Below are 15,948 nucleotides of genomic sequence, written 5' to 3' on the forward strand. Positions count from 1 at the left end.
AACTAAGTACTTATTACAGCTTAAAGGTGCATGCATGGCTGATAGTGTTACCAGGAACTGTCACCTACTGACTGCTCTTGTTCAGCACTTTTCTCACACTTAGCACCACTTATTGCAAGCTCTCCCATAACACTGTCTTGTGCCGTTATCGAGCACTTCACTCCACGCCTATAAGCTGCAAAAAAGTGACTAATGTGTCCCCTCTGATAAAGTACCAAAATGTCAAGTCATTTTGTTCATAGTAAACATTTAACTTTGGAAAAGAAAATGGGTTTTGTATCGAAATGGCAGTTTGTTGGTCCCTGTTTATTGTAAATAACTACTCTCTGCTGTTGAATACGAATTTTCAGTGGAATCCCAGTCCAGTGTGGCTGTGGCCTGGACGTGGTTGAGGTTTGTAGTGGTGATTTGTGGTCCGCCGGCTCTAGCGCCTCTCCCCGTGGTCCTCCTCCACCCAGGCCACGATCTTCCCCTCCCAACCTGGCACGACTGCTCCATCCTGAAACACCTGAGGAGTCAAAGCAGACAGGAAGCGTGACCTTTAGAAACCCCAAGCAACACTTTCATCTATAATGCACAATGGTCCAGAGCCGTGCTTCTAAAACTTTTTCATGTCAATCCTTTGTCAGAATATAAGGTTTTTGTTAAAAAAAAACATATTCCAAACATTTAAAGAATAAATAAATACATCATAGATAAATAAATCATACTGACCGTGATAATAACATCATACTGACATCATACTGACGCATCACAACATGTGAACATGTAGATTGTTCAAATTTCAAATAATGTACTGTAGGTTTAAAGTGTTTTTATGATGCTATGTTGACAAAATTTGCTGGGGACCCCTCGGAACCCCCTCAAGGACTGCTAGGGGTCCCCAGATCCCACTTTGAGAACCACCACTGCTGCCCTAAGCAAGACATTCATCTATAATGCACAACAGTCTAGACAGACACAGAATACAGTATAAATCCATTTAAAGCAGTCTTGATTCTCCGCGATGGACATCAGCCAGCCACACTGCAGCGTGTTAACCACGGAGAATGAACCATTTAAGTATCAAATATCATCTCATTTGAATCCCATGCCCACCTCTTCTTTCACTGTGCCAAATTCTGGGTCAAGAGCTTTGAAGTGGTATCTGTAACTGCCTTGTCTGTCCACAGCTGCCTTGAAGTCTCGCAGTGTCACCTCACCCAACCTGTAAATATACACTCCGTGAGATGGGAAGGTGCAATGATGCGTGCACAGACAGACACACTCACACATACACATACAGTTTATCAGCTACAGTAAATTGGTCTGTGGAGCCTTTTCACAGCAGACATTTTGATGGGAAATGGAACCGATGGTAGCAAACAACTTCACCCATTTTCAACCTATCTTCATATAATTGGTCCATCACTATTAGTCATGATAAAATGGAACCATGTTTTTGTACTTGGTCTGTGTCTCGTAGGAGGGCCTACCAGTGACATCATATATATATATATGAGATATATATATATATATATATATATATATATATATATATATATATATATATATATATATTTTTTTTTTTTCTTTTTTCTATTAACGTGAGAACAATGGCTTCCATTATAGCATACTAACTTTCCAGGAATAGAAAGCCTGCAGTTTCCATTAGCTTGGATTCCCCATCAATTATGTCACTGGTAGGCGGGTTTCTGAACTGTCCACAGCCCTCATCTGAGACACGGACATATTTTCATGAGGATTAGTGTAGCAACAACCAACATGTACAGTAGAGTATGTTCTGCACCTCTGCAGTTGTCTCCCCAATGTTAACCCTGCTGGGTAGAACATCTACTGGTTGACAGTGTACATACTGTAAGTTATTTGAAGGAAACAGCACACCGGATTGGACACATGCACCGCCATCTCTATTGTAGTTCAAACATTGTTGCAAATACCTTGGAGATCTCTGCTTGGAGATACATAAAACCTACTGATTGTAGCTTTAATTGTGTTTCATTTAAGTGTTAATGTTTACGTATATATCAGTGTGATGTTACTGTACAGGAACTGTCCGAAACACACCCGCTATTAATGTGATTAGCTTCAGCTGCATTTACCTGTCAAAATGTCTGTTTTGAAAAGGATCTATTCCGCAAACAGTAACAAAGCCTTTTCATGAAAGATAAATACCATTCTATTCAATGCTGTGCATCATCATAAAAAGCTATGAACCTACTGAGTGTATCCAAAGAGAAACACAGACCCCTTTATGTATTTAACAGCAGCACACCATCGCTCCAGGATTCGGGAGCTCTGCTGCTAAACGTTCATGTAAATTATTAATATTATATATTTAATGCTGGAAGAAGGCTCCATCTTGTCTTAATAAAACTAAAGTTACATTATTTTGCGCTATAAGTACAAACTCTTCATGCCCTGTTACACACTTGTAAGTGGAGGAGAGAGAGAGAGAGAGACTCTTTGATCTTGCTACCACTTGTACTTCAGCATTATTTTTAACCCCAAATCAACTGCAGATTGGTTGTGCCAGTACATTTTTGAATATTATGTGAATTTTCTCTGTCTACAACGGAAGTCTAGCGTAGGCATGATTCTCTCAATAGATCAGGCTCTGTCTTATTTCCAGAACGGCATATCGCTTCATATTCAGGTCAATTAACTTTGCGCTTACCAGATAATCTCAGCAAATTAAATCAAGTTACATCAGGCATTGGGTAGATGTGAATATTGAAGCAAACCAACATTGACTGGGAGGATTAGCATTAGCTAAAGTTAAAAAAAAAAGAAAAAGAAGAAGAGTCCTGCCCCCGAAAAGAACACATTGTAGATTTATTTGTTTAGCCAAGTATGGAGTATAAATTAAGCTTGATTATAACAAGAAAATAATCATTTGATTGGAATGTGCAAACAAACATCTGTGAAATAAATATTTGAAGAACTATCATAATAATGATCTTTCATACAAAAAGATAGAAGCCTGGGCATTTCCCATACGCATGTTTTGCCTGGAGGCAGCCCACACTCTGTGACAGCTGTCAATCTCAAAGACACCTGACTTCTAAAAGCAAAAGAAACTGTGGTGTAAAGTAACTAAGTACCTTTACTTAAGTAATGTACTTAAATACAATTTTGAGGCATTTGTACTTTACTGGAGTATTTCCAATTTTCTGTACTTTTACTTCTACTCCACTACATCTCAAAGACAAATATTGTACTTTTACTCCACTACATTTATTTGGAAATTGTAGTTACTTTGCAGATATACATTATACTATTATAAAACTTACACCAGTAAAACTCCCTAATTGGGAGATAAGCAACCGTCAGGTCGCATGTAAAAATAGGCCTGATGGTGGCACTAAATGGTATAGATCCTTGTTGATGACATGACTCTAGACATACGTGATTTTAGGGCGAAATCTGTAGGAGCAGTGTCCAAAAGAAATCGGCCTGATGGTGACGCTAGATGGGACAGATGCATTTTGATGACATGATGTAGATATACTGTCTACCGGTTTGCGTGATTTTAGGGCAAAATCTTTAGAAGCAGTGTCCAAAAATGTGTTTTTAAAAAATCGGCCAGATGGTGGCGCTAGATGGGACAGATGCATTTTGATGACATGATAGACTAGAGATTTTGTGTATAGCTTTGTGTGATTTTAGAGAAAGATCTGTAGGAGCAGTGTCCAAAAATGTGTTTTTCAAAAATCGGCCAGATGGTGGCGCTAGATGGGACAGATGCATTTTGATGACATGACTGTGTAGAGATACTGTGTACCGGTTTGCGTGATTTCAGGGCAAAATATGTGGGAGCAGTGTCCGAAAATGTGTCTTGCAAGAATCGGCCTCATGTTGGCGCTAGTGGTGAGAAATGAGGTTTGTGGTTTGGCAGCCAAGGAGTGTGTGTGCAAAGTTTGGCATGGATCGGGGCAACGGTGGCAGAGATATGAGTAGGGGAAAAGTATGACATGTGACGTGACTAACAGACTGACTGACGGAGGGACAGACTGACAGCCGGTGGAGGTTTGGATGGATAGTATAAGAGTAGAAGTAACTGCGAACTAACGGTCGCAATTAACCACTTTAGCCCTATTTTATACCTAGGCTAAGTGAAAATAGCTGATCTACAAGCTCACAGCACGTCGCATCGCGATGCTTTGTGAGCTTTAAGTATATTTTGATGCCAATACTTTTGTACTTTAACACAGGCCTTTTACTTGTAAGAGGGTATTTTTATATTGTGGTATTGATACTTACATTTGAGTACTTTTTCCACCACTGAAAAGAAATATCAATATTCGGCACCGCTGCTACAACCTCAACCCAGGGGAAACACTATTGTCATCAAAATGCATGCTGTATAAAGGCTTTATAAAGGCCCTGTGTGTGATGGAGATGCAATTCAGGGGTCTTCAACGTTTTCAGGCCAAGGACCCCTTAGTTGAAAGAGAGATGAAGCAGGGACCCCCACAACCTTTTCATAGATTCCATATAGCGTCATTGTTTGACAGCACAATCAGTGTATTTTGGATTCATGTCAATTTGTGTTTTTAGATATTTAACCACTTGAACCATCACTACTTAATAAACTTGACCTTTCACTCTGTACTTAGTCTGCTATTTTTCCCCTCTACACCAAAGCCGAGTAGATCTGCTATTTCTGACCAAAGTTCTCAGAATATGGACACAAGGATTAAAGTGGTTAATATGAAAAATGAGAAAAGAACTTTGTATCACTCAAAGATTTGGAGGAACCCCTGTAGTAACTCTGAGGACCCCCTAGGGGTCCCGGACCCCCTATTGAAGACCCCTGATGTAGTATTTGGTACCTTTTGGGGATGTTAACCAGGAACGGTGTGAGAGAACGATCAGTGAAGTACAGCACTTTAGTGTTCACCGTGGAGTCCAGCCCTGGGCTGCTGTGGGAGTGTGCTATTTCTGGAAGCAAATACACATCAGCAAGTCAGAATAGAGTCTCTGACACCCTTCATAAGATGTCAAAAGTAATTATATTACGGAATAGGGGGAGAAACGCACACCAGGGTTGGCGAGTTGCAGACCACAGTGAAGAAGATATGTAGGGGTGCAACAGTTAATGATTTTTATTTATAAAGAATTATTGAAAATAATTTATATTTTTTCTTCCTTTTTTTTAAATACAGTATCAAAATTGAAGAAAATTCAGATCTACAAGCTGACAACACATTGCCTGTTGTGAGCATGTACAGTAGATCTGCTATTTTCGCTATTTTGTCGTACAGCAAATAATAGAATAGGGCATAAGTGGTTGATTTGACATTGATGTATTTCTTTTAAACGCTCTTCTTGATCATTATTTGATTAATCAAAAAAAAGTGACGAATAGAATAACCACAACGAAAATAATCAATAGTTGCAGCCCTACAAGTATGAAGAAAAACTGTCACACACTTGTAGTTGCGATGCATGATGTGTGACTACTTTCCTTCATTCATGTAAATTACATTAACCAGACACAGTAGACAGTAAGTAATGATGTCACAGAGAGGACGGTATCAAAAATAGGGCTGTCACGATTATGACATTTTACATGACGATTAATTTTCTCTCAACTAATTGCGATTAACGATTTAATTGTGTTTTTGTCGTTGACAATCACATTTCTGTTTGGATTTTAGGCTTTGAAGTTACACATGGTAGATATGACACATAACCTAAATATACAAAGAAATTACTGACATATTTGACAACTTTATACTTAAAAAAGAACATTGATAGTGGAAATAGCCGATCTACAAGCTCACAACGCGTCTCGATGCGACACGTTGTGAGCTTGTAGATCTGCTATTTCCACTATTTTTGACATGGAAACGATTATGACGATTATGAAAAATAATCACGATTATGTCAAATAATCACGATTAGACGATTATGTAATAATTGTGACAGCCCTAATCAAAACAAGAACAAGCTGTCTCACTTGAGCTTGGTGGCCAGGAGTCCCGGTCTGTTGAATTAGCACGACGCCCCGGTGACTTGAATGCATCCTACAGGTTTATGGGATCAAATAACAATAGATTACTGCTTAGCATTCATTCATCAGCCATCATTTGTCCTTTTGCACATGGATGTAGATCAGTGGTTCTCAAACTTGGGGTCGGGACCCCAAGTGGGGTCCCCAAATTATTTTGTGTGTTCCCCAGATGATTAGCTTACTGAAAACTGCTGATATACCAAATACAATCATTTTGGATAACTTTTAGAAATACTGCTTTTTTTTAGATAACTACTTATCGTAGAAAGCTGATGTGTTTTTATAGTAATTGGTACCTTCTGATCCCAAATAGCAAAGAATATTTATTTATGGAAAGATGAACCCACTGTCCACATCCTTTTTTGCAAAAACTACTTCCTGTGCAAAGACAATGTTCAGTTATTATACTTATTAGGTCCTACTAATTCCAAATAGGAGGTTTATGTATTTTTTTTCCTCACTCAATGGTAAACAAACCAACACACAGTATAAGTGTATACATGGTATCTGCAAATTTCTAAAGTGACAATTTAAGAACTTTCAAGACCATTTTAATACCAAACTAGCCAAACTGTCAAATATTAAGAAAGCAATATTTGTGAAAATAGCAGATCTACATGCTTGTCAGGGTGGGGGTCCCCAGTTCAAATATGTTTATTTTGGGGGTCACGGCCTAAAAAGGTTTGAGAACCCCTGATGTAGATAGGTCTGTGTGTGTGTGTGTGTGTGTGTGTGTGTGTGTGTGTGTGTGTGTGTGTGTGTGTGTGTGTGTGTGTGTGTGTGTGTGTGTGTGTGCGCGCGCGTGTGTGTACACACTGCGTACCCCTCTGTCCTGTCTGCGGTGGGAGTCTCCGTTATGTAAGCGGTCCATGAGACTGGCCACGCCCTGCTCTAGGGTGTCCAAGGTGTGATGCTGGGGGTCATGGCCAGAGAAATTATCCCTCAGACTGCGCAGGGCTTCCCTCACCACCTGCAGCTCTTCCCCCTGATGGCAAGATGCAAGCCTTGATATGACGTATCCCCACCCACAAGTATGAGGTGAAAGCAAAGAGCTTTTCAAAGAGCAGCATGCTACAGAAACATGACTATTTCTTCAGTTACACTCAAGCAAACAAAAACAAAGTCGTTGTACTTAGCATACCACACTATGCTGGATCACTGGAGGAGGACCTGTACCCACGGAGTTACTGTAACTGCTGTTTTCGTTTCTGAATGACTGAAAACACACAAAATGACAGGGTTTTACACTGTTTCGATGTTTTTTTATACTGAAATGACAGGATACTGGTGTTTTTTTTTTGTTTGTTTTTTGCCATACCCGTCCACGACTGACTTCGTGTGTTTTGTGCGGAGCTTCATCAAACTTTTGCTGTTGTTGCAGTAATCTGTCCTTCTTCCCAAGTTGTTGCTGGTGATGAAGATGACGATGAGTTAAATTACACCCATTCTGTATATTGTGTCTTAGCATATGCTGTTTGCATGAAGTCATTAATTTATTACCTCATATTCACTGATTAATTTATCCCTGTCACTCAACTTGTGCTTGAGCTCTGCCTGAAAATGAGAGGCAGAACCAGAATTATAAAAGCAATTTAACATCTTAAATATATTATGTGTATATACACAGGTAAAAATGGTAAAATGTTTCACTTTAACACACCGGATGCTGACAACGCGTGCTCACATCAAAATGTCTCTGTGTGCCGTTGACGCGTCTGATAGGGTTTTATATTAAACCGTAGCTTACTGTCTGGGGCAGCCAAGGCTGAAGAGAAACACTCCAATTACCAGAATGCAACGGGAGATAACGTGATCAGGAAATCCAGTTTTCCATACAGGCCAATGTTATGAGATTCACAAAAGTGGATTTATCTTGTAATCTAACTCGGATCACGCTCACATTTAAAACGAGCCCTTCTCTACCGGCCGTTACAAAAGCACTGATGGCCGCGAGTGAAAGAAAATACAATTGCACGGAAATACCGGAAATACTCGGATTATATTTACTCCGATTATTTTTACTCTGAGCCTCCAAAATAAGGAAAAATCAATAAAATAATGTAGCACTCGGCGATTAATAATCAACGGCATCCGATGTGTTAACAAAAAGAAGAAATGATGATTTCTCACGTTCTCCCCCTCCAACTGATCTCTGCTCATGCTGCACCTCAGTAGTTCCTGCTTCAATTGCAGGACGGCGTCTTCCTGCAGCGCCATGCGCTGCTGCAGAGCATCCTAATGTGAGAGAAGAGATCAAACACCTGCATACAGAGGCACTGCGCCTGTCTGTCTGCCTGTCTAGCATACAATACCACCTTGAATAAAATATAAAATGGAAAGTATTATGGATATGTAATGTAAATCAATGCATATTTCGTTATTTAATTGTATGGAGAAGGTGAGTTCTATGACATCTATGTGCATTGCGCAGGGGTAGAAAACAGGCAACAGGAGCAATTATTTTCTGTTTTGATAAATAGGTATATTTTTAAAGCCTATGCTGTGTGTGTGTGTGTGTGTGTGTGTGTGTGTGTGTGTGTGTGTGTGTGTGTGTGTGTGTGTGCGCGTGTGTGTGTGTGTCAAAGAAAAAAAGAAGAAGAAAAGAAACTAGAAGCAGTGCTCTTCCGAGCACAGGTCTCCACCAGGCCATGCATCCTGGTGGTGCTACTGTATAATAGGCCAATGTAAAAAGGGTGGCATGTGTTCTTCACCTTAGATTTTCATGACATCGGACGCTGCATGCATGATTTGAAGCATTGTGTTCCAAAAATGTGTTTCGCTAAAGTCTACCTGCTGGTGGCGCTATAACAGGCCAATGTTAAAAAGGTAGCATTTGTTCCTTGACCTAGTGGGAATATGTGTGGCAAATTTCACGGTAATCACAAGCTGCGTTGATGATTTGAGGCATTTTGTTCAAAAACGGAGCAATCCTGCAAACCTTGGAAGCTAATATTAGCCAATCAGGATGGAATATGAAATATCAGACTGATCGGACTTGATCACATGACTATAGAGATACTGTGTACCGATTTGCGTGATTTTTGCATAAAATCTCAAGGAGTAATATCCAAAAATGTGTTTTACATATGTCGGCCCAAAGGTGGCGCTATAAAAGGCTGATGTGAAAAATGCAGGGCAAAGGTTTATCCTTAGCCTCTAGGGAGTGCGCTTACAAAGTTTGAAACTGATCGGTGGAGTTATAGGTAAAACCACAAATCGGCCTGTTATAGCGCCACCATGAGGCTGATTTAAAAAAAATTAAGTGGCATTTCTTCCTCGGCCTAGTGGGAACATGTGTGCGCGATTTCATGATAATTGCACTTTGCGTTTGTGATTTGAGGCATTTTGTTCAAAACGGCTCAATCCTAAAAACTTTTGAAGCCAATCTTAGCCAATCAGGATGGAATATGCAAAATCGGACAGATCTGTGTCGATCACATGACTGTCGAGATACTGCCTACCGATTTGTAGGACTTTTGGACAAAATCTGTAAGAGTAGTGCACAGAAATGTGTTTTGCGAACATCGGCCACTAGGTGGCGCTAGAAAAGGCCAATTTGAAAGATTTAGGGCAGAGGTTCTAGATTGGCATCCAGGGAATGTGTGTGCTCACTTTAGCAGCGACCGGGCCAACGGCGACTGAGATTAGGTGCTCACAAACTGCGAGGACGCACGGACGCACGGACGGACGGACGCACGCACGGACGGACGGACGGAGGGGAAAACATACTCTCCCCCATGCCTTCGGCTGGTGGAGACAATGGAGGATTGAGGACTTCAGTGACGTTATCAAAGGGACTGATGTGTCGTATCAATATTGTCTTAGACGGCATGACAATGGAATACAAAATCTCACTAATGGCTTCCTCAGTTGAGTTGCAAAGAGAGCAGGAGCTTAGATTACACCACCAAATCCATGCACAGCAGATAAAGCAGTGCATTCGTAGGGTAAGTGTGGTATTGTGGAGGTTTACCTTGATGGCTTGAATGTGCCGCGCCTCTTGCTTGTGCCTCAGAAGTTCCCTCTAGCAGGCAAACAGATAAACACACAGAGATTATCAGTAGAGGACAGGAACCCTCCCTTTGCTCATATGGCACTTCATCCACATTAAGCCTAATCAGATTTACTGTACCTTAAGATCAAGCGTTTCCTCCATGCTTTGGTCCAGACGACTGCGGATTAGAACCTTCTCAGAGAGAATGGGATGAGCAGGGATAACGAGGGAATAAAGAAATGTTTATATTTAGAATAGTGAAATGTTTAACGTTCATGTAAAGAAGCAGTGGGGCCTGTCTGACAGCAGTCTAAGCACATCGGTTAGGTTTCACGCTTGCTCGTCTCGAGGTGTTTTTGAAAGGGGGACAGTATAAGCATGCATCACAACACAAAGGATTTACACTGATACTTCACAAATAATGGAAAGAAAGTGCTGTTCGTCGGACTTATCCCCCGGAGGACACATACCAGCTGCTGCTCAGTATTAGCTCGGCTATCCCCGAAGCCTGCAGAGCCATCCTGGTCCTCCTCAGGGAGAGATCCATGGAGGAGTAGAGCCTGAAAGCAGTCATACACGCATGCACGCACGCAGGCACACACACACAGTCACAATGTCATAGCTGAAAGCTAGCGCAAAGAGAAAAAGGCTGTTATTGTTCAGCAAAGGGATGGGACACATGGGATTTAACAGAGCATGACCATTGATTTATTTGTATCAGTACTTGATGCATATTTAGATAGATGTGCTAGTTTTGTTATCCGGATGCATAATGTTTTCCAGTCCAAAATGCAATGTTTTTCTTCTTCAAATATACTAGGAAAAAAAAATCATACATACTAATTTTGGTGGGAAAAGGGTATTAGTAGCACTTTTTTTTTTTGCACTCTATTTCATATCACATAATACCATGCCAGGCTACTTTCTGCTACTCACTGACAATCCCAGACTCATGAACTGCAGTCACAGATACATACTTATTTTATTTGTTTAGTTCTGCTCAGACCCAGAGTAAAATACTCAATTTAACAATTTGTATTTCATTTGTGTCAGTTTATATTTGTAACTCAAATGGAGTTGAGCACTTTCAGAACGCTGGTGAGCGCCGAGGATTTTACTGTGTACGCGTGCTTCCTCTGAATGCCTCTGAGGTATAGAAGGTATTGAAGGTCTTTGAACATCAACAAGCTTTACCTGTAGGCGGAAGACCATTCTTCTGGCCTCCTGCATCTCCCTCTCCAGCTGCTCCTGGTGGGCGTCCAGCTGCTCCTCCCATGACCTCTCCTCCTCCGGCCCATCATGCCCCAGGGCAGGACACAAACCACACAGAGCCACCTCTTCTGAAAGGTCAAACAACAGTAGTTCAGTCACTTTCAAGAGAAGTGTGTTCCGTGAATGTGTACAATCCACGGAATCACACATTTAATTAGAGAAGCCCTAGATGGCGCAGGGAGGAGAATGGCCTGGGGGGAGGTTGAGGGAGTTTGATCACTGACAGGGTGCAGGAACGGTGCGGTGACCAATGCTCTGCATGAAGTATCATGAAGAGTGAACAGTGTTCTGCTTAAAAAAGACCAAATAGAATGAACCATTAGGATTGAGGGCGTAGTAGGCCTATGTGTTAGCTTGTTATTGAATGAGAATGACGGGAGATAGAGTGAGCCGTGAAAACGTGTACACGTGTACACACGGACAAGCTAACTACACGGACTAACTAATCTGAATGGAAAGTGATTGGAATTGTTGACATACATAGATACATACATACATACATACATACAAACATACATACATATTTATACATATAAATACATATTATAATATATATCAGAGGGAAGGATGAGTGGGAGAACAGCTCCCATTCGTCTGCACATCTTGTTGGACTGGAATTAATGTGCTGCCAACCTGTATCTGATTTCTTCTCAGTCATATCAGTCTTATCATCCTTTGGCTCCCCCTGGTCTTCAGATTGAGAGTTGACAAATGCTTCCTTAGAGGTTTGAGCAGACTGGGTGATAATGTACTCATCTTTAGGTGAGTGTGCAGGGCTGGCTGAACTAAGACTGAAACAGATGAACAAACGCAGGAAATAAGTGAATTCATATTGCTATTGCCAAATACATTGCAGCAATAAAACACATTACATGACAAGAAACTATAGTGTATAATTATTCTCTAATTAACACGATGTAGTTGCACAAATGCCATCTGGGCTGAATAACACTTGAACACTTGAATACTTGAACTTTTAACACACCACATTATTTTCCATCTCTAAAACTGGTGTGAAGAATGTCTAGACTGTTTGCCAGTGAACTATTCTTCAAAACATTTTGACAAATGACAGATCAGAACATTGTAAAGCTTTGTACATCTCTGTCTTAACGCTTCCAGTGCCAGCCCCTAGAGGGCACCAAAGAATGCCAGACTTTCTCCCATAGGGGACTGCATTAGCAGTGACGCGCGTGCTCACGTTCGTGCACGTCATGGAAAGGTCCCGGATGATAATGCTAACAGAATAGCTATTCCCATTTTGTCATTTTAAAGATCATTTTTCGGCGATTTCGCCATAAATAAACCTCGCGCCACATCCCTAAAAACACAATCCAGAGATATGGGCCTCCAAAGATGTGGTTTTTCATTGGATTCGGCGGCGATTCGCGGCTACGTTCGCGGCTCACGGCCGGCATGGCTTCCCCAGGATTTGGACCACTGGATTTTAAATTTAGGCTCAGGCTTCAGAAGGCCTCGGATCATTTTATTCATTTCATTAAAAAATCCCGAACATGTTCGGGATAGGCACACTGGACTACGTTCCGGAAGCGGCGCTGAACATTCGGTGAACATTGGGGGTCTCAAAAATTTATTTTAAACCATTTTTAATGGAATATATCGTCGGACCATGTAAAATGGCTAGCTGGCTAGCGTAGGACGAGCCAGGACCACCCACGGCTCTACAAGCAGCTCAGGGTAAGTCAATTAATAAAAAAAAAATTGTTTTGGATTGAACATATCCCGAACATGTTCGGGATAGGCACAGAATGAGTTAGGTTGTATGTGTATTAGGTTATTTTCTTCTTGCGGTTTGTTTATTTATATTACCATGTATTGCCAGAAATTCAATAAAATAGGCTACTAATTACAAGAAGAAAATATAAACTTTCAGTGACAGTAACAGGCATTTATTCGACCTTGTGACTTTTTCCAGTAAAATCATTCTGTTCATAGTTTCTTTTCCCTTGAGCCATCATTTCAAAGCATACTTTTTGTAGTTTCTGAAAAGCTGGTTTCCTTCCAGCTTATTGCTGAGTATGTGTATTTTGATCTTAGTGTGTGCTGAACACATTTCCAACTCCCAGAGGTTCAGGCCTCTTGTCATGTTCACTCTGGTGTCTTTCCAGAAATATGATACAGCCATCTGTGAACTGTGACCCATGGCATTAGAGTACATACAGCTCTCTAATGTGGAATTCCTCCTCTTCAATTTGTATCTGTGGTAATACAGCCTGGTGTCTCAGGAGTAAGTGTCACTATGACCCTCAGGCAACAAAACTTTAGAAGGAAAAAAGCCTAGCCTAAGCAAAAACTGCCTTGAATACTGAAAGAAGGGCTTGCAAGACTGTATTCACACATTTACAATTTCTCCCGGCATACATAAGTAACCAGCATAAGTAATTAGATTTATACTACTGTATATTAGCAAGCCAGATGATTTCAATTATATTCTAAGGCTGCTATATAGAACAATTACTTTGAATGAGATAACTGTGAGACCAGTATGTTCTCCCAAATCTTTATAGAGTAAGGTTATTCTCCTCAAAGCTGGCGGACAGTACAAAGGCAGGGCCTTTAGCCAATGAGGGAGCAGTGTTCCTGGTGACATCACCACCAACAAGTGCTACCTGATATAAATAACAATAACACCCACATGAAATCTTTTGTAGTTTTGTAGTCTGGAGAGAGAGGATCAGTATCTGAGGGGTCGAATGTAGGAGTCTCAGAAGTAATGTTGGAGTGCCCGTTGTGCAGATCTTTATGCCTATATATGGTGTTCCATGTTGGAGTGCCGCCCGTTGGGTAGATCTTCCATACATCACTTCCATGCGAGCCCACACTGTTTCTTAGGAACAGTATCTAGTTGTGGGATCGCTGAAATGCGAGACCAATATGTTCTCCCAAATCTTTATATACTAAATTCTCCTCAAAAAACTGACCCGACAGTACAAAGGCAGGGCCTTTAGCCAATGAGGAGCAGCGTTCTTGTGACCAATTTGCTAGTTCGATTCTAGCATTTTATAGGGTCAAACATGACATCACTCTGTAGTGTGTTCCATGTGAGCCCACATTGTTTCGTAGGAACAGTATTTCTAGTTATTATTGTTGTTGTTATGAGTGTTGATGAGTTACAGTGTGTAATGTTACTGTACATCAAGTGTAGACATGCTGATGAACAGGGAAGTTTATTAAGAAGAACTCACTTGAATATGTTTAATTATTAAAAGGAAAAAGGCTTCAGAAGCTATGTTGGCTACATTCATCACAGTGAGCAATTCAAGTTTGAGCCAGGCTTCTTCCCCTGCCACTTAAATGTACCCTCAAGAACATAGACTGATAGTCTTATCAGATGCTGCTGTGATTACCCCTAAGTGTTTTCCAAGAGCGTTGCAGTTTGTGCGTTTTTCATCACAAGATAATGATGCTATCAGGAAATTGCCCATAATTCTCCCATGATCCAGTTGCTGTAAACTTAACAAATTCCCTTTGGCTGTTCCTGTTGTGCCAACATAAGCCACATAGAAATAATAGATATGGACTATTATTAGGGTATAAACATTGATTTGTAAAATATTCGCTTAATTGCAACAGATTACTATATTTTGAAAATATGGATATTTTATTTTAGGTTGAAGAATGATGTGTGTGCATGCATTATAATTATAGGCTATATGTTAAAAGTATCCCACTATAACAGGTATAACTATAACTATATATTGTGCATTCAATATTCTTGGAACATTTATCACTCATAAGGTAACAACATGTCGACTGGGGATTGAATATATTTCAATTAGAATATTCGCCCAGGATTCAACCCTCTGAGATGTTTACACTGACTGAAATCACATCACTCTCCAACACCATAGTTAGATGTTGCTAGGCAATAGCAGCCTGCGATTTACGCAGGCCCAGACAGATATACACACAGTAGCTCCAAATGGTAGCCTACAGGGAGGGACACACCCACACTTATTGTACACACAGGGACAAAGACTGCACAATCTGACTGTCCTGGGCTTGAATAGTATAACATACCTTAATTGTACCTTTATAACGGGTACATTCCGAAGAATTCAGATGGATGTATACGAGCTTAGGCTTTCCACTGGGTTATATAGCCTATTTTCTTGCCCTGACATGCATTGTAGATTACAACAATTAGCCTCATCCCTCACAACAATATGACAGAATGACACAAGTGTTAAATTAGCAATAGCATTGTGTGTCTTGAAATGCATTATTATTATTATCTTACCATTTCATTTGTTTGGCTCCCATTCTTGTTTGGTTGTTCTTGTTCCTACCCTCCCATACAGTCACACACAGTGCCCTCCATCTGGGTGATGATGCCCTGCTTCTCAGTCAGGAGGACCACAGCCCAAAACAGCACAACACAGTAGGCAGGGAGCAACCCCAAGATTCCCCACCACGTCGCACAACGCGCTGTGTTAAATCTGAAATAACAACACGTTCAAATCCTCTCCAGCAGCAGCAGCATATTCCTACAGCATAAAGCCTTAAAAAATCCCAGACCCTAAATCACACTGGAGGCTTCAGTCCCTGCTTGGCTCGTGACAGCAGCACACGGGGAGGATTGGTGCTCAGCACCACCATCGGCTGAATTCTGCCTGGTTTCTCATTGCACTCGCCTTGTGGT

General features: G+C 40.9%; 1 protein-coding gene across 1 annotated transcript; it reads right to left on the reverse strand.

Annotated features, from left to right (window-relative positions):
- Window positions 1–424: 424 nt before the first annotated feature.
- Window positions 425–15,569, reverse strand: dixdc1a (DIX domain containing 1a; the record flags this gene model as incomplete). Its single annotated transcript, XM_080731351.1, has 14 exons — window positions 425–508; window positions 1,099–1,207; window positions 4,836–4,944; window positions 5,966–6,032; window positions 6,843–7,004; window positions 7,338–7,424; window positions 7,520–7,573; window positions 8,150–8,254; window positions 9,993–10,043; window positions 10,152–10,205; window positions 10,484–10,573; window positions 11,208–11,353; window positions 11,919–12,076; window positions 15,547–15,569. The coding sequence occupies 14 exons, from the start codon at window positions 15,567–15,569 to the stop codon at window positions 425–427; spliced, it is 1,299 nt and encodes a 432-aa protein (XP_080587477.1).
- Between the last annotated feature and the right edge of the window lie 379 nt (window positions 15,570–15,948).

This window comes from Nannobrachium achirus (genome assembly GCF_963921795.1).
Source record: "Nannobrachium achirus genome assembly, chromosome: 8".
Taxonomy (NCBI): Eukaryota; Metazoa; Chordata; class Actinopteri; order Myctophiformes; family Myctophidae; genus Nannobrachium; species Nannobrachium achirus.